We start from the raw sequence: 23,955 nt of genomic DNA, 5'->3' as shown, positions 1-23,955 counted from the left end.
TTCTTTACTCACCTGCAGCAAAATTGACCTAGAAAAGATTAAATACATTAAATTAAATTAAATTTTGAGATGTTTCTCTTTTCCATGCACATAAAAGAAAAGTTGTAGGAATCCATCACATTCCTCTCACAGAAGACACTGTTGATGTAAAGCACAGCGTTAGCATAGCCAGCTTCTTAGAAACCAGTTTTCACAAATATTTCTCTTTTTTCTACTAGTAAAATTCAGTTCCAGTGATTTTTGTAGGATGAAATAGGGACTTAGGGGTCTGAGAAATAAATGTTCTTTTTTTTCTTGTAGGATCAGCTGATCCACACCCTCCAACATGCAATAGTGACCAGTTCACATGTGCGTATGTGCAGCAGTGTTTGCCCCTTGCTGCAAAATGCAATGGTACTGAAGATTGCATGGATGGAAGTGATGAAATGAACTGTCCCATGGAGATGCCTATCCTCACATTTCCAGGCTCTTGCAAGCAAACAGAGTTCTTGTGTCCTTCCAAAGGCTGTATCCCATCCCTCCTGAAATGCGATGGTGTGTCTGACTGCTACCTTAATGAAGATGAAGTTGGCTGCCGTAAGTTACTTTCATTGCTATGGTTAAGGCAATCCTAACTTACTTTCCTAAAACGATGATGTGAAAAATAGCAACATAATGAAGTATAGTGTAAAATTCACTATCTGCTCATCTAGAGAAATATTATTTGTATCATAAATGTGATACAAATGTGTTATCTGGAGAGACAGTCTACATTTGCAAATAATCTTTCTTATGCATTCTTATTCCCTGGCTATCAACTTTGATAAATGCTTAAAATAATTTGTATTGTATTTTTGTTAATGATTGGAAGCATTTCCACTTTTTTCCATAGATCAGTCAGCTGCATTTGCTTTGCCTCACCTCCAATTGCAATGTGACAGATAGATAGACTTTTGCAATTCTGTAAGTCAGTAATATTCAAGGCAGTCATGATCTTTCAAGCATTTTGAGATCAAGTCTGTTCATGCAGTAGCAGCAATCTTTGCCCTAGCCAAGGAAAAGGGTTCACAAACAAAATACAAGGACAATGGGCTTTGAACGGTGACTGCAATGAGATACCATGAAGTTCAGATAGACACAAAATTGAGTGTCTGCCCATTTCAAAATATTTCATTACTGGTAGATGAACCAAGGCCAAATTTTTCATTCCATGAAGGCCAAAACAATTCTATACATAGGAGAAAAAATAAATAAATAAATAAATAAATAAATAGGCTTTTTACATATAAAGACATTTCTTTCTAAACTTCTCATTCTGCAAGTTTTTTAACATTTTATTTTTCATCCCTATGAGAACCAAAACAATTAGTAAAATATCAGATTCCAGTGGGCTAGAAATTCAAGTTCTTTAATATTTTGTATCAAACCTACTGAATATACATGCAGGCCACTGCACTTACCATTTCTTTTAACAAATTACTCTACAAAACTGGCATAGATTTTGCAGACTAATCTGTCCATGCCTTTCCATGCACTTTTGTTTAGAAACGAGCTCTGTGGTTTTGTTGTCAAAAGGCGCAGTTTTTGAGATACCTCTTACCTTAAGTTTTATATGCCTCAAAGGCATATGAAAATTTTACATGTCCTTAAGTTCAAATAAACCTCTCTAATTTTCATTCAGCCCTGTTTCTTCCTCAGTCTGTCCTCAATTAGAGACCTCCCTGCTGTATCTTCGTACACATACATCCCAGCTCCACACCATGGCAGCTAATGTGTTCTAGAAGCCCAATATCAGAAGACCACAAGTTTTCCATAATTATTAGTATTCCCAAAAGCAGTGAAATGTTGTTTCATTGCCTTTGACTTCTAAGCAATGCCCAGGGAATGAGGGAAAATTAAGTCTTGATCTATTCAAAGAATAGAAATTCTCCATAGATATTGCACGCCTTGGTACTCCGAGGAAACTTACTCAAATCTGTAATCACATTGCTACTCCAAAATTCAGTTTTGACTGTATAAACGTGTAAGTGTTGACAATATAAGATACGAATACAGAAGCAACAACTCATGTTTCTTCTCTGAAGAAGATAATGGTTGCAGGCAAAGCAAAAAGAAAATTCAGTTTTGACTGTATAAACATGTAAGTGTTGACGATATAAGATATGAATACAAAAGCAGCAACTCATGCTTCTCCAAAGAAGATAATGGTTGCAGGCAAAGCAAAAAGAAAGTGATTAGTGGCAGTTTGGGATGGAATCAATGAAAAAAGTGATTACTGTTCTGGTTCTCCCGTCAAAATGTATACACCACGAGACTGCAGCATTTCATCTCTACCTGTCTACTTTTAACATGTGAAATGCCATGTAAGTTTTTCAACAGAAAAAAGCCAGAAAAAGTAAATATCTCCTAAATTTTATTTTTTATTGGCATTTATGCATAACGTATAAAATTCATTGTTATGCTAGTAGCTCCAGCCTATGTGTACTGTAGTACCAGCACGGATTGGGGGGAGCGGGGGGTGTATTCAGCTTTTAGATTGAAATTGAGTAATTTTTTTCCTAAGCAGTTATGAACACAGAATAGGATTTAAAAAGCAAAGTTTTGGGTTTTTGGTTTTTTTTGGACTTTTTTTTTTTTTTTTTTTTTTTGTGGCGGTGGCAGTTTTGGGGTTTTTTTTGTGTTTCCCTGTGGTTTGTTTTTTAATCCTTGGTGCTGATTTAGGAACATTTCCGCTTTAGGCTTATTGGTACCTTCCATTTTGTGTGTGCCATGTCCTTTGGCAATTTCATTCCTTTAAGTGTAACAATAGACTGTCAAAAATCTTCTGGCTTCTGAATTCAGGAATTCACCAGAGAAAGTTTTCTTCTGGGATGAAGACCAGTTGTCAAAATGCATCTTGCATCTTGCAGAAATGAAGTATAAAACCCAAAAGAAGATCAGGACAAAGAAAAAAAAACAAATAAAATGCATTAGTCAGATCTCTACCAAAACCACAATTTCTACCACAGAAATGCTTTTCTGCATGACTTAGAGATTTATACAGACAGAATTTCCCACAGAGTTCACTCAGCAGTTAGGTTGTACAGTATTATGTTAATACTGTTTTATACCTACTAATGTGGCAGATTTTATTACTTGCTGCTTTTAACAAGTAAATCTTGGAACTGTTTTTCAATTATGGAAGAATACAGGATTGTTGTCCGGGAAGCTAGGGACCAGGTTAGGAAAGCTAAGGCCCAGTTAGAATTAAATCTGTCAAGGGACGTGAAAGATAACAGGAAAGGATTCTATAGGTACGTCGCAAATAAAAGACAGACTAGGGACAATGTGGGCCCTGTCCGGAAACTATCAGGAGAACTGACTACCGTGGATTTGGAGAAGGCTGTGGTTCTTAATAACTTCTTTGTCTCAGTCTTCACTAACAAATGCTCTCACCACACCACTCAAGACTTGGAAGGCAGATGCAGGGACTGTGAGAATGAAGACCTTAGGCCCATTGTAGGAGAAGATCAGGTTCAAGACCATCTTAAGAACCTGAACATGCACAAGACCATGGGACCTGATGAAATCCATCCGCGGGTCCTGAAGCAGCTGGCGAATGAAGTTGCTAAGCCATTGTCCATCATATTTGAAAAATCATGGCAGCCAGGTGAAGTTCCTGATGACTGGAAGAAGGATAATATAACCCCCATTTTCAAGAAGGGGTAGGTGGAAGACCTAGGGAACTACAGACCAGCCAGCCTCACCTCTGTGCCTGGCAAAATCTTAGAGCATATTTTCCTGGGAAGCATGCTAAGGCACATGAAAAACAACGAGGTGGTTGGTGACAGCCAACATGGCTTCACTAAGGGGAAATCCTGCCTGAACAATTTGGTGGCCTTCTATGATGGAGCCACGGAACTGATGGACAGCGGCAGAGCAGTTGACGTCATCTACCTGGACTTGTGCAAAGCATTCAACACTGTCCCGCACGACATCCTTGTCTCTAAATTGGGAAGACATCAATTTGATAGATGGACCACTCAGTGCAAAAAGAACTGGCTCGATGGCGGCATGCAAAGAGTTGAGGTAAATGGCTCGATGTCCAGTTGGAAAACAGTAATGAATGGTGTCCCTCAGGCATCGGTGTTGGGACCAGTCCTGTTCAACATCTTTGTTGGCGACATGGACAGTGGGATTGAGTGCGCCCTCAGCAAGTTTGCCGACGACACCAAGCTGTGTGGTTTGGTTGATACACTGGAGGAAAGGGATGCCATCCAGAGGGACCTTGACACATTTGTGAGGTGGGCCAATGCCAACCTTATGAAGTTTAACCAAGCCAAGTGCAAGGTCCTACACCTGGGTCAGGGTAATCCCAGGCACAGCTACAGGTTGGGCAGAGAAGAGATTCAGAGCAGCCCTGCAGAGAAGGACTTGGGGGTGTTGGTTAATGAGAAGCTTAACATGAGCCAGCAGTGTGTGCTTGCAGCCCAGAAAGCCAACCGTATCCCGGGCTGCATCAAAAGAAGCGTGACCAGCAGGTCAAAGGACGTGATCCTGCCCCTCTGCTCTGCTCTCGTGAGACCTCACTTGGAGTACTGTGTACAGTTCTGGTGTCCTTAACATAAGAAGGATATGGAGCTGTTAGGGTGAGTCCAGAGGAGGCCACAAGGATGATAAGAGGGCTGGAGCACCTCCCATATGAGGACAGGCTGAGAGAGTTGGGGCTGTTCAGTCTGGAGAAGAGAAGGCTGCGTGGAGACCTCATAGCATCCTTCTAGTATCTGAAGGGGGCCTACAAGGATGCTGGGGAGGGACTCTTCCTTAGGGACTGTAGTGGTAGGACAAGGGGTAATGGCTTCAAACTTAAACAGGGGAAGTTTAGATTAGATATAAGGAAGAAGTTCTTTACAGCGAGGGTGGTGAGGCACCGGAATGGGTTGCACTGGAAGGTTGTGAATGCTCCATCCCTGGCAGTGTTCAAGGCCAGGTTGGACAAAGCCTTGGGCCACATGGTTTAGCGCTAGCTGTCCCTGCCCATGTCAGAGGGGTTGGAACTAGCTGACCTTAAGGCCCTTTCTAACCCTAACTGTTCTATGATTCTATGATTCTATAGATGTTCTACTTGGCCAGCTGTCTTCTTGCAGTCAATTTTACAGAAGGGTACTTTATCTCACCCATTTAATCTTTTTTTTTTTTTTTACTGCTTGATTCCAATAGTAAGGTTGTAAAACAAACCTGTTAGTACCAGTGGGGATATGCATTACTTTTCCACAGACCCCATCACCATTTGGCTGAAGTGCTAATAACAATGAATAAAAAATGATATCTCAATTCTCTTTCATGCACCAAAATGTATCTGATGTAGTCCTGGTAAGTTTAAATACCTAGTAAATATTAAAAATGGCATACTTTCAAAGGGGCTGTTGTATTTTTACCCTTTCTAACAGATTGAATTTCGACGTGGAAAATGAAATACAGGCAAAAAGCTGATACTATCATTTTCATTTTCATGTCTTCACTGTTCTTAATGCTTACATTCAATGTCTTTATCCCCAAAACCCTTGAAGGCCTTTCATGAAATTGAAGAATAACTAATTGGAGAAATCTGAAGCTACTTGTAACTCTGTTAACAGTAAGCAATATTAATTTTAGTTTCAGTGCAATAAAAGAAAAAACATTTTTAAAATGTGCCCTTAACATTCTTTACCTTGGCGCCAACGACTTAGTGCCATCATCCTTTACATCTTAAATGCTGGATCTGTACAAAGTACCAGATCCATCACTATGACTGTTACCTCTGTGAGTGGTATAAAAGTCTCAGCTTGCTCAAGGTAAAGGGACATGTCAAAGTCACCTTGATGGTCAAGAGATACAAATATACCAAATATAATTAGCATTTATTCTGTTTTATCCACATATATGAGTCCAGCAGCAAGTCCAGAAATAATAAAACACTAAATGATGCTTTCTTTTCTTTGAATCTTTTTATTAGTCATAATATGTATGACAAACCAGAAGTGATACTCTACAACCACATAGCTTACAGATTTCTCAAAATACATGTGTAGGCAAAAAAGTCTAAAACACAAAAGAAAAATATATTTTATGTCAAATTTCCAACTTTGTTTCCGTTGAAGTCCTATTCTGAACACGCAATTTAGCTTACAGACTGATTATTTTTGTGCAAATGACCACTTACAAAATTGGTTTGAATACCATCGGGACATTATCCCCAAATTGCAAAACATGCCCACGATTTGGATCTGACTGCACCAAAATAAGTGTGAGATTAGTATTTGGTTAAGAAAGTGCAGCAGAGGGAATGGGACTGTTGAGTTATTTTCTGGAAAGCTGGCAATCATAAGAGATAGATGGTAGTATATGCTACAAATGTGGAGTGATGCTGTAATCTGCTGGGTTTTTTCAGTCTGCCACTATCTGTTATGCCAGACTGAGGGGTCAAGGGAATGGAGAGCAGAAAAGGAAAAGGAATTTTTATTCTTCCTGTTGTTGCTTTTATCTTGCTGTCACTGCCATATCAAGACTTCTCCAGTCAGTTGAAGAGAACATGTGCAGGATAGTATAGTGATAGTTTAAAATCAGACAGAAATTTTAAGTCCTCATAAAGGTGAATAGAAAATGGAAACAAAAGCAATCTCCTTTTTATATTTGCTAGTATTCTTCTACGTATTTTTCTGCAGACTTCAGTAAATGGTTAGTGCATGTAATTAATAGGTTTGATCCCACAAACCCTTACTCACATGAGAAATTTCATATTTCTGAAAGAATACCAAAACTGGCAAGAGCTGACTGGCACGATCAGAACTGGCAAGATTTGCCTCCATTATTGTGGTCTAAACTGAACTGCAGTGTTTTAAATTTAGCACACTCTTGCAGTCTATATTGGCCGGTGATTTAAATTGTATCTAAGAGTGGAAAAAATATATCCTTCAGCAGCCTAGCTATCCAGCATAAAAGGCTTATTGCCATGTACACTGGCTCTTGAACCCAGGAGCAGGAAAATATTATGAAATTTAGATGTGGCAGTGGGGTATTTTTAATATTCCCAGATTCTTTCTCCCACTCAAAACTCACAAGCTAATTTGAGTATATCTAACTCTGATGGAGTCACTAGAGTTCCCTCTGATTTGCATTAGTGACACGGTGACAAAGTTCAGCTTAAATTGCCTAAACAAAAACCTTAAAAAACTATAGTTCAACGCAGCATAAGAGAACATCGTGTGAGATACCATGACAAAATTATGTTATACTCTACAGAAGTCTGCAGGACCATCAGGTACATCCTTGCAGATCAGTGACTCAGGAATAATTCAGTACCTGAAGACTTATGTGATTCCAGAAAGTTTAACCCATCATAATTCTTCTGGACAACCATAGAAAATATAACCGAATGCCCAAGAATAAAAAAGGTGTGCAAGTTTAGATTTTTCAGAATAGTACTTCTCTACTTTTTTATGTTAACTATCTCTTCAGTATTCATTTCTTGTAATAAAAGGAAACTATATAATGTAATTTTTTATTTGTATTATAAATAGGTTAGTAACGAGAGTTGATTATGTTTCGTGATATCTTTTTATGGGGTTTCATTGGAGTTTTGCAGCTTACTCTGTCAACGTTTTAAGTAAATAAGCCCTCCTGTTCCTCACAAATATAACATGGGAAAAATACAGCTTCTGTAACATCTGTGCTCAGTGTATATTTACCAATTTATCTACTCAACAATAAAGTTCTATGTCTTTGAATATGAAAGCTTGTAGAGGTCATACAGATGTAACTATATATAGTACAATTGAAGTTTTCTGGTAGTTTTTAACAGTGAGAAAAAGAAGTATAGATTATAACTGTCATGTTACTTTTCATTTCTTTTCATTTCAGCTATTAAAGATTGTTTCAATGGTTCTTTGTTATGTGCGTCAACTAATCAATGCATAGCAATCTCCCAGCGTTGTGATGGCATTGTAGACTGCATTGATTTCAGCCCTGATGAGTCCAGCTGTTCAGGTACATAGTTTTGCATAAAAATATCATTTGAAACAAAAAAGTATAGTCATTTCCTACTGAATCTTTAGGCAGTTCTCAACTGAATTTCTGCTAAAACTTCATCAAATTACATCCTAGTTATTTTCTTCTAAAGAATATTGAGGGGATTTGATTCAAAGTTTTTCTTTCTGTAGGGATGTAAAATTAAACTTCAGTAAAACTCAATGTGATGACGTGGAAACCAATGCTAAGGGATGTCAAAGGTTGACAATAGCATGCCACTGACATCCTCCTCTCCTACAACGTCTTTATTCTTTTCAGGACAGATTTTTCTTTTTTTTTTTTTTTATGACAATGTGATTCGAAGTCTTAAAATTCTGGACATCTTCAATGAGAAGGTTGGTGACACAGGAGTAAGTGTCTGCTCATCACCCCTATATAAAAGCTATTAATAATAAAGTAGACTTAGATACTTCTTAAATATAAGTTCAGTTCTTCTGACTTTTATTTTATATATTCCTGTTTGTTTGAAAATTGAATAAGTGGAAATAGCTCACTGAGCTATTTCTGGAGTCAAACAAAACTCTGTCTAGAGAAAAATTAGAAGCCTGTTCAAGCAAAGCACCAGGATTTCTATAAATTCGAGAAGAATCCATTAACTAGAATGGATTTAGGACCTGACACTTGTATCACCAAGTCAAGGTCTAAAAGAAGAGGTTTTGGAAGAACTAAGCATTCAAACTTACAGATGAATATTCTGCCATTTTGAAAATCAAACAATGACTATAATAACTGGGGGAGGGGAGGAGGGAGAGGGAGGTAGGTGTGAAATTAAGTTATAATTTTTAATTTTATATCTGCAGTTTGTCCCGAAGAATACTGCAGAAACGGAGGAAGATGCATCATCAAAGATGACATTCCATTATGCCAGTAAGTTTCATTGGAGATTAACTTTTGCTTGAAGTTGGGAAAAGGTGCTGATGAAAGAGCTGTTATTTTCACCAGGGACTGAAATGATCTTCAATAGAAGTGTAATTTTAAAAGTCTCTCTATGTCTACACTATATTTATTTACAGTTGCTGAATTAAACCACATTTTGAGAATAATATTACTAATCAGATAGAATTTCCTGTAACTTTCACCTATCATTACATGAGACAACCTGTTGGCCTGGCAGTAGAAGTTTTCTGTGTCTCATGGTTCACATCAACATTTAAAAACATAAGCTTCTATGAAAAAATATGCCTCATATACAGTAAGTGTTGTGTACCTCAGATACAATGTACAGTAGGGCTTGTTCTCATCTTTACCTGAGCTTGTGATGCATTTCTGTTATAATGTTCTTTCTTGCATACATTTGGAGAAAGAAGGTAATGTTTTTTTCTACTTAGGCCAAACAAAGCATTAAGCATATGCTTGTGTTTTTCTGGAAATCCTCTATGTTGAAAAACAAATAATGTATGAAATTCTGATGTGGAATGTGCAAGTCATTACAAAGTGTTCTGGTTTATCTAAAGGGATTCATTTACACAAGATGTCACTCCATTTCCCACTGGGGAATTACAGGAGACTTTTTAAAGTGCAAAGAAAGCAATATTACATGTTATCACACTTGTGTCCTTCATGCGCTTCAGTGGATCTTGCCAAAAAGTTTGCCAAACTACTAAAGTGACTGTTTTATCAGAGTATCTTAGTCAAGACCAGACATTAAGGTTTGTCTCCTAGTCTGTAGGAAACTCACATTAATAAGCCTGCTGATGAAAGATTTAGCTGGAGATACCTTCTTCTCTTGAGAGCAACTGCTCTTCTAGACTGCAGGGTATGTCAGGAGAAAAAGCAGAGTGCATCCAGATGCAGTAAGCCTGTTGGACAGCAAGGAGATCCTTGAAAGAGCAGAGTACGGACACCGCCCTGTCACAGAAGTTGCAGAGAAAGAAAGTCTTCCTAGATACCCAGAAGTAATTATGTGGAGACTACAATGATCCTAAAAGTCACTGAGTTTGACTAATATTCTTCAGTGACACTGCAGACAGGGGTAAAATTTGTTAATATATCCTTTGACTGCTAGTTTGTCTTACACAATGGATTCTGATCTTCCTCCGCTTAAGATGCTTGTGCTCTGGTTTCTATATAAAACAAAACCTGAGTCTGGAGTTTAAAAGTCATTTTGGCCTTTCTGAGAAAGTTGATTTAACAAAAATAGTCTGGACAGGTGTCAAAGCTTCATTTGATTCAAGGTTCCATCATGTTCCTTTAAAAATCAAAATTGCTGCTCATTTTACTGTAGATTGAGGTATATTGATAGAAAAAAATCCAGTCTCTGGAAAAATTTTTTTTGTCATAAGGGGTGAGTTTTTCTGCATTTTTAATGCAGTGTCGTTGAAGTAGTGAACTGTATAGAGTCCTCCAAGTAGTTTAATATGTCCGCATGGGAACAGAGTGAATTTGCAGTCGCTACTTAGGTAAAACAAATCAACTATTTGAAGAGATCGAAAGTTCATAGAAGATTTTATACATTTTGTACTTCTCAAGTTACTTTGATGCTGCATGTTTTTGTATGTGTGCACTATTGCTGCTTAGATATATGAAGTGAATACTTAGGACATCAACCTGAATTTCTTTCAGTAGTATGTAACTAAGAGGGATCAGTAGAAAGTGCAATGCAAGCTCTGACATGCCTCTCTAAAGAGATATCTGTAGACCAGGTGGAAAAGATAACAGTTGATACAAGTCTAATAGTTTCAGTATATATTGGAGTGGGTAACTGGGTTGATATATCAGGTTGCTGTCACTTCTGTTCACGCTACTGAAAACAGCTTTTCTTAGGTGGTGCTTAATGATTGTGGTAACATCAGTAGAGGCCACAGTGTTTGAGAATATGGCTATTGATTCGGTGGTGGATGTGTTCAGCGAGTAAATGCAGAGCAATGGTGTGTTGCAGGTGATTGTTAGCTTCCTACTTGAAAGAAACAAGCTTGATGGCTGTCCTGATCCTCTCTGGTATTTGACTTCTGAGTTTGGTTTGAAAGCCGCTTGTATTTGCTTCTTCTATTTGATCATGAGAGTATTTGGGGGACATATCAAATGTTTATCTTGTTCTTACTACTTCTTGGGTATCCTCTTTGGCTGCCAGCCCAGATGGAGCCTCAGTCTGTGTGGTGTGTTTCCAGTTACAGTTTGGATCTAATACCAGAGTTACTCAGAAATAAATATCTCAGGTGGGTTGACCTTGCCTGGACAACAGGTGCTATCAGCTCTGTTGGACACAATTGGAAGCTTCTGGCAGCTTCTCAAAGAAGACATCCCTGTAGCTCCCCCACTACCAAAACCTTGCCACGCAAACCCAATACTGTCTGAAACACTACGTCCACTCTCATTTCACAAGACTCCTATATGTCCTGACTCAGCTCCCTTCTGCAGTGGATGTGCAGCCAAGTGGCAAGTGTTGGCAATCAGCTACTGTGGCTGCACATGCAAACTATGATAATTTGAGCAATAATGCTAGAATTTTTGCAATTTCAATAGTGTGATTTCAAAATTATTCCTTTTATTATGTGTGTACTTTCCCCAATTGTTTGCTCAGTGGCTTTTTTGTGTTTGCTTTACTTATTTGAAAGTGAGACCACAGACCTCTGGAAACATAGAAAAGGAATATTGACAAGAACAAGCAAGCTGGGAAAAGTGTGTTTGTAAAGTGTGTTAGGTAAGGGTTCAAAGATTGTACTAGTGCTAAATAAAAACCCCTGAGAATAGAAAAAGAATATATTACCAGACTAATAATACATAATTTTAACTCTCATACCAGCTAGACAAGATTAATACAATATATTCACATTTAAAATGTACTAAGCTCATGTATAGTAAACATAATTCAGCGCTTGTTTTATCTTTATTTTTCACAGTTTCTATGTAATATACTAAGTTTCAGAGCAGTTACACTGAATAACAGTAAAGAGTATAATGAGAGTGCTGTTATTAATTTCTGAACTGTAAGAAGGCTCTATCCTTAAGCAGAAAATGTAATTACATTCACTGACTGTAATTAAACAATCATCTTGTAAATTAGAAATACATCTTCATTAAGCAGTTTTAAAATTACATTGAATATGTACCATCTAGACAACTGAGCTGTAGAGATTAGAACTTCAAGGAGTCATTATACATAGATAATCAATAAATTTTATCTTTGTAGTTGTGTCTAAATGCTGATTTGGCCCAAAGTATAGAAAATCAATTATTTGTTTGTTTGCTTTATGTGATAAAAGTGAAAAATATTACTTTCCCTTTTATGTTTCAGAAAATAATTGATTTTACAGGATAATAATTAATTCAGAGGAGGGGATTTTTGTTTATTCTCCTTAGAAAAGATACATGTTATTTGGTCCTCTATTTTTCACTTCTCGCTTTTAAAATGGGCTCATTAGTATAACCATAAATGGTATGTTTTAATGCAAATAAAGCATTTTATCCCCAGCAAATAGTATTACACCAAAAAAAAAAAATTTAAAAAAAACATTTTTTGGTAGTTGTGACATTTTCTCACAGAAAATGATCAGAAATCAGAAGTCAGAATCTGATTTCGTCTTTAAAATTCTAACTTCTGGTAAGCATAATACATTTTGGGGAGAAGCCCTGCAAGGTCTCATGCAACTTTGAATAATGCCACAGTAGACTTATTCAATGCCTTTTCCAGTCAAGTATTATATGTTGCAAATTATGGAAATTCCTCATCCTTTCTGTGCAATGTCTTCCAGTGAGGCATGCTAGATTTTTTTTTCTAAACATGTTTTCTTTTGGATGTTTTTTTATATGTACTGTTTTACTGGATTTTTGAGGCACAATGGTGATAGTTATCTTTAAAAACTGCAAAAGGAGGAATTATTTTAATATCACACAGTATGTCATGAAAATGGGAGTGATAATAGTACTCCCACCTAAGAAAATAAAATGCTTGGAAGCATCTGGCCTGTGATTTGATGTAAATACAAAGCTTAGAGACTGACAAGGAGCTTAGAGACTTACAAGATAGGCACATCCCAATTCTTAAGTGAAGAATTTACAAAAGGAGAAGATGGCAGATTCCATTTCAGCTGTTTGTCCTGCTGCTGTCAGAGATTTCCACCACAGGGAGGATTGATGATGTCACTGCTGCTGAATCACTTCAAATTATTAACTGTTGAAGCAAAGCACACTGGTACTGATTTGTCTCTCTTCCTAAGACTTTTCTTTTAGATGTACTGAACAAGTGTGACATAGGTAAATCGATAGAGCTATATAGAGCCATATAGCTACCCAAGAAAGTGGTAGTCACACATAAGAAATAATACATAGAGGAGGAATGGAACAAGGATGTAACCATAAAGAAAAGCACAAGCCTTAATGAACAAGCAAAAAGATAAGACATTGAAAAGGAATGTTATGCTAAGATTTGGCTTCTGAGAAATGAAGACAAACGCATATTCTTATATGGAGACATATACACAAACACATTGAGAACCTTTTTTCATATCTTTCCATTAGCCAGTGCCATCTGAAAAGTGATGCTGAGGCAAATAAAATAACAAATTCAGGTTGCCTGCCTTGGATAAAGTTGAGAATGGGGAGGCAAGTTAATATCTCTGTTCTCCAGAATAAATGAAACACAGCTTGTTGTGAAAGAGATTGTACAGTATATTGATGCAAATGTTCATTTAGAGATTTGCCCACAGAAAACTCTCTCCTAAAGTTTCTATTTCATATATTATTTTCAGTTTACTCTTTATTTTTTCTTATTCAGAAAAGATTCATGAAATCAGGGTGCCTGTTCCTGATACAATTATATGTTGCTTTTTGGCTTTTCATGCTTCTAACATCATAGCTTCTTCCAAAAAAAGCAAACATGATGTCATTAAGAATATATATGAGATAAGAGAACACTAAGCATCATAGGCAATTCAAATCTTCAGTAGTGTTCTCCATGTTTTCTATTTCATAAAAAAGCGGTAATGAGTCTGCACATACACAAGTATACCAACCCAGACAGAACAAGCTCCCAATAAAATTTCATGCATGCTTGTTGATGCTAGAGTTTTTTCTTTTATATATAAAACAAGCGAATAGTGATCTTTTTTCAAGGGTTTTAATTTAAAAATAAGTTTGTCATGTTCTCACCTTTTATGTTTGCTTTTCGTCAGTCATATGAAATGGTCAGCTGAGTTCACCTGAGGTCTGTGGCATTTCATATATTCAACTATTATTAATTAACAATTTTCATTCCTTTTCACTGTATTAGAAAGACAAATAACATACAAGAAAAACATGTCAAATTTGTCAAAGGATTTGGATTTTTATATTTTCCCTACTTGAATCAAGTGACTTCAAAGTAAACACATTTGGCTGAATCAGTTTTACCTAGTTAGAAACTTTCCATTTAGCAAATTATCAACTATTTCTTTACAAATGAGTATACTGGCTATCTTTTCGTATTTAGAAGCAGTTACTTCGAGCTTTGCTCTTTTTTCCTCCTCTTTGAAGATAATAGTATAATCCTGAGGTCAGCTTTTTATCACACTGGAGCCAGCTGCTTCATGCAGTTTGCAACTCCTAGAAATTATGAAAAAAACCCACCAACATCATTTTTCTCAGTCAAACCCAATCAAATATATAGGGCAGTTTACCACGATCTCAAATGACGCAGCGACATCCTGTAAAGTTCATGTGTGAGTGGTCTGAACCAGTTGATCGCTGAATCCAATGATTTCAGAAGGAATCTGTTCTTATCAGTTTCTTTTTTCTAAAACTAAAACAAGGTTGTCTCTATGTAGCTGTTAAAGTTTGACTCCATGTAATTGAAAGCCAAATGTCTTACTCAATTAAACAAATACAAGTGAACAGACATAAGGCTTGATTATTTTAGTACGTTATCACCCTCACTGCAACTCTCAAGATCAATGTGAGAATTAGAGTCTGATCAAAATAAATGATGTTTTAATATGAAGATACTAAAATCTTATTGAGAAAAGTATAGGCAAATAAGTATAATTTAGCAGTTACAGCAAAAATCATTTAGAAGAATACTTAAGGGAAAAATTTTCTCAGCTGGATACCCTTTCCCTACAAAATTTAGTATCAGTACTGCTTAAGATGCTAAAAGCATTCAAATTTTCTGATAAATATATTTCCGTTTCATTTTCAATTCACTCTTTAAAAAGAATCAAAGCAAAATGAGGTATCTACATGGTGTAGAAAACCCTGGTGAGATTTTTACTATTACTAAGTGCAGTTCACTTTTATCTCAGAATGACATATACCCCAGAACTATAAGCATTATTACATTTAAAATTCAGGAGAGAGTTTTGTCTACCGTAAGGACAAGCTTAGGATCAGGGAAGTGTATCTGTAGAAAAGACTGCTTGTTGAGTGATAATATGAGATATTTTTATATGGGAGAATGTTAATTAATGTTGGATATTGGATGTTTGCCAAAATATGGAGTGTTCCCTAAAGGGTTACTCCTACAAAATCCAGAGGCTGAAGAGTAGGAAACATAGATGAAAAGCTTTAAATCACATAATATTTTGTTCTGTTTTGTTCAAAACAGGAAAGAATTCCTGTAAAATAATAGTTTTCAAAGGAGAGAAAAATGAGGAACAATTAGGGAATTACATAATAATGAAGGAAGTATAAATACAAAGGCTGCAAAGATTTTTGCCCTATAGCCCCTTCTCCTTCATATTCATGTGGCTGTCTTTTGGCCACAGAAATTTAAAAACATCTTTAGGTGTATCTAATTAAAGGCACATAAATTACTCTACATCTTTTGGAGTATATGATTTTCTTGCTAAGATTCAGGTTTTCTTACTAAGCTTGAGTAACAATCTTCTTACAGACTCAGTCTTCTTGCACTTAAGTGAAAGTAAGAGACAGTACTCAGTGTGAAAACCAGTATTCTCATACTCTAAGATTACATCCACGTCTGCATATCAAAATTTTGTTGTCTAGAATTTGCTCACCACTAGAGCCCTCTTTGTAGGAGGTATCTGGAGGCTACTGGTTGGGTACATCTAATACAAAATGTATCATAAAAGTTATAAGGGAGACTTTTGGAAAACATATATACCATCAAACATGTTGATAACAGTTTTGAACAGTCACTACAGTGAGGAAAACTATGATGCAGATAGGCCTGTGCTGAGGATGGCAGGAAAGATGGGTATGGTGGAGATCTGTGTTTGAGAATCTGTGTTATTGTGTAAGTTGTATAGGGAAGACATGCATCTTCTATTCTGTACTATTCTGATAAGCGGCCTACTCAGTCTGACCTACTAAACACCTTGGTGTTACAATGTCCTCAAGCTATCTTGCACATTTGCAAATTTCACTCTTGTTCAGCCAGTGTGAATTTAAGTCTCTGAGTATTATACCCTTTGTGCTGTTGCTAGGTAGCTAAGGGATTGTCTAAAAGCAGCAAATGGTACTAGATTAAGAACTGCTGAAATTTTCTTGCCAGCTTTTGCATTGTTGACTTATCTGAAAAGGTCCATGCATTTCAGTTTAAAACATGCATGCAAACACAGAGGATTTTTCTCAATTCTTGGAAGGATCTTTCCATGTTTGTTATTGCTTTAGTCAGCCACTAGGCTACTAAGTGGGAATCAGTACCTGTGTGCTATTTCCACACAGACTTCTGTATGTCCTTTAGGGGAAAAGTACATATATATTTAAGCTAAAATAATTTTTTCTGCATCTGAACTGCGAGTCATATTTTCAATAACAAAAATATTTTTCTTTTAAAAATATACACTGGACTGTACAATGTATTTGAACATTGAACTATCCTTTAAAGTCTGTCAAATTAATGTGATTCAGCAAGACTTCCAGTTGGATCGAATTATCAGAGTTAGTGCAGAAATAAACATTTCTGGTGGACTGACTCTGAAACCAGGTGCCCACCAAAGCCTCTCTATCATGTTGCCTCCTTAGCTGGGCAAGGGAGACAAAATGTAATGAAATGCTCATGGGGGCAGAGAAAGGTCATTCACCAATTACCTTCATGGGCAAAAAAGACTCAACTTGGGGAAAATTAACCTACTAGCAATCAAAGCAGAGTAAGATAGTGAGAAACTAAAAACAAATCTTAAAACATCTTCCCCAATTCCTCCCTTCTTCCCGGGCTCAACTTTGCCATGCAAACCTGATACAACATCAAACATCCACCTAAGCTCCAGAAGCCAGTAAACTGCAGGAGGTTGAAATTTTGCTTGTTTGTTTTTAAATGGTGGAGGGGAGAAAGGTTTGGGTTTAAGTGAATTATTTCCCTGTTGCTGATAAAACTAATTGGCTCGGATGCATGATATTTTATCTTAGTCTTGTTTATTGGCAGTATGTGTGCTTCTGTATCAGCAGACTAGAGAAGAAATTATCGTATAGCTTTCTAGCTATGCTGAATTAAACCATGCCTTAACTCATGCTTTGTGCAGGCACATGGAAGCCAAAACTGTAGTGGTTCTCTCCATGGTCAGTGAGAAAGGGTTGTTGATAACCCAAACTGGCTTCTTTGTTTTTCGCTCTAGTTCTATACGTACTCAGAGCACCTTGGAAGCTGTATGAATTCCTTGGATGGATTTCAGGATCAACTGTGTATAAATGCATGCATTGCACCTAGGCTAATCCTCAACAAGTGTTTGTTGGAAAAGAGTGTTGGAGTCAACCCCACGTGACAATAGCTTCTTTAATGTAAGTGCTAGGTGAAAATATACAGAAAGGATTGTCTAAGTTCTAATATTAAATGTGTTTAAGCTTTGGGTCATTAACTTCGTATATTAGAAAATTATTATTAATATTGCTTCATGAGTTTTCTTGTTTCTGCTTAGAGCTTTTCAATATGCTATTTATCTTTATTAACTATTGTATTTTCCACTGATGAAATGCCTGCTCAACTGAATTTAGTGGCAAAAGTTGTGCAAATAAAAAAAAATTTGCTTAGGGCTGTAAAAAGAAGCTAACAAGAAGATAACTACCTATGGTTAAATGGAGCCTGTATTATGCAGTCCTTCCATGCTTGAGTTTCCTACACTAGCTACTGATAGTGGCATTGCATGACTAGAAGCTGAACAAAATATTTTTAAGCAGTGCTATACAGAGCTGAATATCCTAATGCTTGTTTTTCACAGAGAAAAATTCTAGTTTATAAATAGTTCTCCCCTGGTAACTTAATTTTCAGATTTTAGGTACTCTTTTGCAAACAACTGATTTTTATCAGGTGAATTAAAGTGCATGGTTTGATTTGTATTGTAGTCTCTTAAAAAAGAAATAGAATAAATAGGACAGCAGGAGTTTTTTAATCATCCATTATTAACAGCCTCCAAGAAGTGGAAAAAAGCTTTTATTTGCTTTGCTTTATCCCTCTGTAAATTAATACTTTATTAATGTAAAAGTCTTTGGAACTCAGGCAAATGGAAGAAAGATCTCCTAAAACTTGTTTAATATTTTAGTGTATGGAAAATATTGTGTTTACATAGTCATAGAAGTCCATAGAGATTATCTTCCCATCACTTTTACTTCTAGAAATGCAGGTGAAGCAGTTTGGCAGAATACACTTTGAGGTTACACAACTATCAGTTATTATAGTTCTAGTGGTTTAATATGTATTTTATCAAATTTTTCTCCATTTGTCAGGGCTTCCCTTATGTTACCAGTAAAGTCTATTAGTATGTTTCTTGTAAAAAAGCAGAAAAAAGCTACAGGCTGAGAATGTCTTACTTAATGTAAGTAGCTGAGGTTTTTATCTGTTGGATCATAAGACAGTAAAGCTAAAAATGTGCATATAGCTGCGTGACCAGTAACACAAACTAGATTATACCAGTATAGTAAATTACTTAATTTAGCTTTCATATCTATCTAAATAGATAGGTATATAGCTTTTATATGTATCTCTTTATATACAGATATAATGCTTCTACAGCTATCTCTCTAATACTTTGTGTGTTTAGAATACGTTATACAGACAGCAAGATACAAGTCACTGTAAACACAGAAGTTTACAGTGGGTTGATATACCCAATACTTTATTCCGACCTACGAAAATCGTACCACTAGAGAACTATGAGCATCACGTTTCAACATGGGAATATACAACACAACTGTGTATTTAAATGTAATATAGAAGTTGAAAAATTTTCAAATTACTCTTTCTTAGCTTTCTAAAACTATTTATCTATATAGGCATTAAAATATATCTTAGAGCAAGGCCAACTTAAGATATTAATAGGTGTCATAATGTGCCCCCAAATATAAATACAGGGTTTATATGGCAGAACTATTGCATATATGAAAAAGATGGCGAAGTTCTAATCAGCTTTCTCTATGCAGTCTATACTCACTACAAGGTCAGTGTCACTTGAATTTTAGTCTCATGAAAAAATCCTCAAGAAAACCTTTTCCTTAATCACCCTGAGCTACCTTACAATTCTACACTCTGAACTTTCCCTAATACCTACAGGCAGGTTGCACCTGTACCTTGCACATTCTTTCTCGACTTCATTTTAAGATGCGTTCCTACACATCACATCTAACAAAAGTTCTTGCCCAAGCTGTCATCCTCATGCATCTCAGTTACTGAAGCATTGTCCTTCCTTGCTTGGATGACTGCAAGGTTTTTAAACTGATGTTCCTCAGAAAGCAGCTGCAGAGAGGATTCTAGACTACTGCTCTGAACATATTGTTCTTCTTTTTGCATCTCTGCTCCATCTCTCTTACTGCAATAAATGTTAACTACTGAACCTGATATCAAAGCCTTCATAATTTCTTCCCACTCCATCTATTGTTTCCCATTTAGCAAGTATAATTTAAGAACATTTCAAATACTGGATGCTAATCCTAATATGAGCGTAATATGGACAGTATAACCTGTCCCCTACCCAGTGTGCAATACCGATAGATTCCATGTTCTAACAGGTCTGCACACTTTTCAAAGTTTAGAGCACAATTTAACAGAACTTTTTATACTTATTGAAGAGAAAGCAGGTATCTCTTTCAAAATAACTTCATTCTAAAAGTGTATGAAACAAAGACTGAGCACAGGAAGGAATGTGCTTTTCCCATAAATCCGGAGAATCAAAGCATAGTACAATAATCTTGCCTTTGACATTTGAGCTTCTTCTACAACTTTTTCATCTTCACTCTCTAGCTTTCTTTTTTAATAACCTATTTTGTTCTGCTGGTTTGAAGTCCTCACAACTGGTATTGGCATGCAAAAGCTGGAACAAATACTTTGGTAAATTTTCAAGGCCATATTTATTTGAATATTTTTTCTTCTTGAGCATGAAAAATGTACAAGTATTCCTAAAAAATGCACAGCAGTGAACTGTAAAATTCTTTTGTTAAGGCAGGCTGGACTGCAACATTCAAAGCTCTGATAGTATTTCAGAAGCACACATGTGGTGCAACAGTAATCAAAATGAAAAGTTTCCTCTTTTTCAGGCTGGCTCAGGAAAGTAATTTGTAGTTCATATGGTCTGTGGGGAAAAAAAATAAAGGGCAAAAAAACCCCCAGGCAAAACCTATGTTAATGACATGGGCTAAACAAATTCATTTGTATCTTTTTCTTTTTACTTGGAACTGGGAGAACATAAATTTGCACACAATGTATAGGATAGTAGGGATCTAATATTATTTTTTAAACAGGCAGATTTTTTCCTAAGTCTGTAAATTCTAATTTGCTTAGACTATTCTAAATGTTATGCAGTGAAGTTAAAAATCAGTTAGAAAATTAATCTTTTTTTCTCCTTTCATCTCTGCCCCCTCAAAGATACGCTAGTGAAAATGAGAGTAGTGTTAGTCTTGCTCAAATTCTCAAGAATCATTTTTTCGCTAGAATAATGAAGACTTTCAAGTTTTCTGGTGAAAAGCAGAAATTTTAACAAAATATTCTGCAAAAAGCTGTCTAGTCAGAAAAGAGTCTACAAAGTTATTTTTGAAGGAAGATATCCCATATGACCTAGATATCTCTGGAATATTTAGAAAAGAAGAATAGTTGTCTTCATTCTTACATTGTCCCTTTCAGTACAAGCCTGGGATATCAATGCACAAAAGCATCAGGAAGATGTATATGTTACATGCTACAGGGAGAAGGTTCTCAGGACATGGAGTACTTTTTCAGCATCTGAAAAATAGTTTTCCTTCTTGTGATTGAAGTGTGTCCTCATTACAAAGTATTTCTACCCAGTATTCCAAAACAGTCTCCCTTCTAATGTTACTAAAATACAAAAGCTGCCAGAAGACTTTTATCTGTGGCTTATATTCTGGTGTAATGTGGTGGTTTGACTCTGGCCAGACATCAGGTGCCCACCAAAGCCACTATATCACTCCTCTCCTCAGCTGGACAGGGAAGAGAAAAAGTAAGAAAAGAGCTCATGGGTGGAGATAAGGACAGGGTGAGATTATTCAATAACTACTGTCACAGGCAAAACAGACTCGACTTGGGGAAAAGTAATCTAATTTATTACCAAGCAAATAAGAGTAGGGTAGTGAGAAATAAAACCAAAGCTTAAAATGCCTTCCCCTCACCCTTCCTTTCTTCCTGGACACAGCTTCACTCAAGATTTTCTCTACCTTACCCTCGACATTGACACAGGGAGACAGGCAATTTTACAAATCTCCATGAACTTCTCCAACATGAGTCCTTCCCATAGGCTGCAGTTCTTCAGGAACTGCTCCAGTGCAGGTCCCTTCCATGGGTGCAGTCCCTCAGGAACAGGCTGCACCAGCATGGGTCCCCTACAGAGTCATAAGTCATAAGTCCTGCCAGCAAACCTGCTCCAGTACAGGATTCCCATGGGGTCAGAGCCTCCTTCAGGCATACCCCTGCTCCGGTGTCCTACTCGGGCTGCAGGTGGGTATCTACTCGACCATGGACCTCCATGGGCTGCAGGGGGCAGCCTGCCTCACCATGGTCTGCACCATGGGCTGCAGGGGAATCTCTGCTCCGACGCCTGGAGCACCTCCTCCCCTCCTTCTGCACTGACCTTGGTGTCTGCAGAGCTGTTCCTCTCACATGTTCTGACTCCTTTATCTGGCTGCAGTTGTGCAGTTTTATTTTTCCCCATCTTAACTATGTTATCCCAGAGACACTACCACCATCACTAATGGGCTTGGCCTTGGCCAGCGGATGGTCTATCTTGGAGCTGGCTAGAGCTGGCTCTGTTGAACATGGGGGAAGCTTCTGACAGCTTCTCACAGAAGCCACTCCTATAGCCTCCCTGTTACCAAAACCTTGCCGTGCAAACCCAATACATGTAGCATTAGTGAAACAGGAAGCACAGAAAAATTGTGAAACACATTTTTTTAGTGGTTTAAAAAAATACTGAAGCCAAGTATTCAGAGCAGTGCCAGTGTGTGCATTCCTTTTGACTAATTTCACTCTTCTGCAACAAAGAACCCACATGGAAATTTTCTCTTTTTTTTTTTTTTCCTGTTGTTATTTTTAGGGCAGTTCAAGCAGCAGTTTCTTGCACAGATTTATGAAGCCTGGCAGGAAAGATGATCGAACCATTAAAAAACAGATTTTTGAAGTAAAAATTCTAAGGCCACAAACACAAGTGTTTGAGCAACTGAGTGCTTACTGTGCACATTCATTCATTTTGCTTTTGTGGGGGTATAAACTAGTCACGAGAATAAAGTACAAGTCTGGAACTGAAGATTTCTGAGCTCAGCATGTGCAGCTCCTCTAATTTAAGTTCTTCCAAATCTTGCAAGCAATTTAAAAACCCATATCCTACCTACTTGCAAGAGGCTTTCTGATGCGATATTGATTGATTAAGTATGAATAAAGTTCACCCTTCTCCTCTCTGTGACTTTCTTCTTCATCAACAATGAGCTGGTAACAGTGCTCCCTCTCCTCTAGCCCTTTTGGTGTGTTTGTTTCAAGTTCTTCATGAGAGAGACTCTTCAGAGTTTTGTTGCCTTGATAAAATGGGACCCAGATATAATAACAAACACAGGAACTGTAATAGTAAATTATAACTACACAAGCAAATGTTAAGGTTCTGCATGCTCTTAGAAACTCCCAAGTACCCCAAGAAGCCAGTGAGATGGTCTCTGGGAAAAAAAACAACTTATAAATATGTGGAAGAACAATATGAATTCTTGAAGAATGCTCGGGTTTTCTTATGTGCTTGTTTCAGAAAGTTGAAAACCAAATTAATAAACAAGACACTTTTGCTATTTAGTTCTTAATACTACTGAGGCTTCTGGAAGACTAGTGTGAGTAAGGCAATGATAGATGTACTTAACAGTTTGATGAATAAACTTTCTGGACTTCAATGACGAAGCACCTAGCTCTAGTTAAGAATATTCAGTAAAGATTGTTTTCAGTAATGTACTAAAGCAAAACTGGAATGGTTTATTTTAGCTGGAATCACTGCTCAATTTTGACTGAGGCTTTTATCTTTGTGTTCATAATGTCCCATAGCATATGCAGGAGTAAATAAGACATACTTAGGCTAAACAGCAATCAATCTCTCTACATCTTAGAAGTATACACCTAATAAGTACTTTTACTTTCTATTTTATACTTATAAGTATAAACTTATAAAAGTAAGTTTATACTTACTTTTTCTATATAAATATTGGTTTATGTATTCATTTCTGATTCCTTCAAGCTGACCGTGAACTGAATTCCTTGCAGGGAAATATCATAGAATCATAGAATGTTTTGGGTTGGAAGGCACCTTAAAGATCATCTAGTTCCAACCCCACCTTCCACAACCAGACCAGATTGCTCAAAGCCCTATCCAACCTGGCCTTGAACACTGCCAGGGATGGGACAGCCACAACTTCTCTTATCAACCTATTCCAATGCCTCACCACCCTCACAGTAAAGAAATTCTTCCTAGTGTCTAATCTAAATCTATCCTCTCAGTTTAAAGCCATTACTCCTTGTCCTGTCACTACATGCCCTTCTAAAAAGTCCTTCTCCAGCTTTCTTGTAGTCCCCCATTAGCTGTTGGAAGGCTT

At 36.9% G+C, this 23,955-nt stretch overlaps 1 protein-coding gene across 3 annotated transcripts in view; it reads left to right on the top strand.

Annotated features, from left to right (window-relative positions):
* MALRD1 (MAM and LDL receptor class A domain containing 1) overlaps positions 1-23,955 on the top strand; it is a 249,923-nt gene that overhangs the window by 194,286 nt on the left and 31,682 nt on the right. For all 3 annotated transcript variants that reach the window (XM_030503871.1, XM_030503880.1, XM_030503888.1), the window contains 3 exons: positions 301-576; positions 7,858-7,983; positions 8,826-8,892. In XM_030503871.1, the coding sequence (XP_030359731.1) occupies positions 301-576; positions 7,858-7,983; positions 8,826-8,892 (469 nt within the window). The remainder of the gene's footprint in view (positions 1-300; positions 577-7,857; positions 7,984-8,825; positions 8,893-23,955) is intronic.

This window comes from Strigops habroptila, chromosome 1, assembly GCF_004027225.2.
Source record: "Strigops habroptila isolate Jane chromosome 1, bStrHab1.2.pri, whole genome shotgun sequence".
NCBI lineage: Eukaryota > Metazoa > Chordata > Aves > Psittaciformes > Psittacidae > Strigops > Strigops habroptila.
Note: the sequence above shows the minus strand (reverse complement) of the source record. Positions and strands in the feature narration are given on the sequence as shown.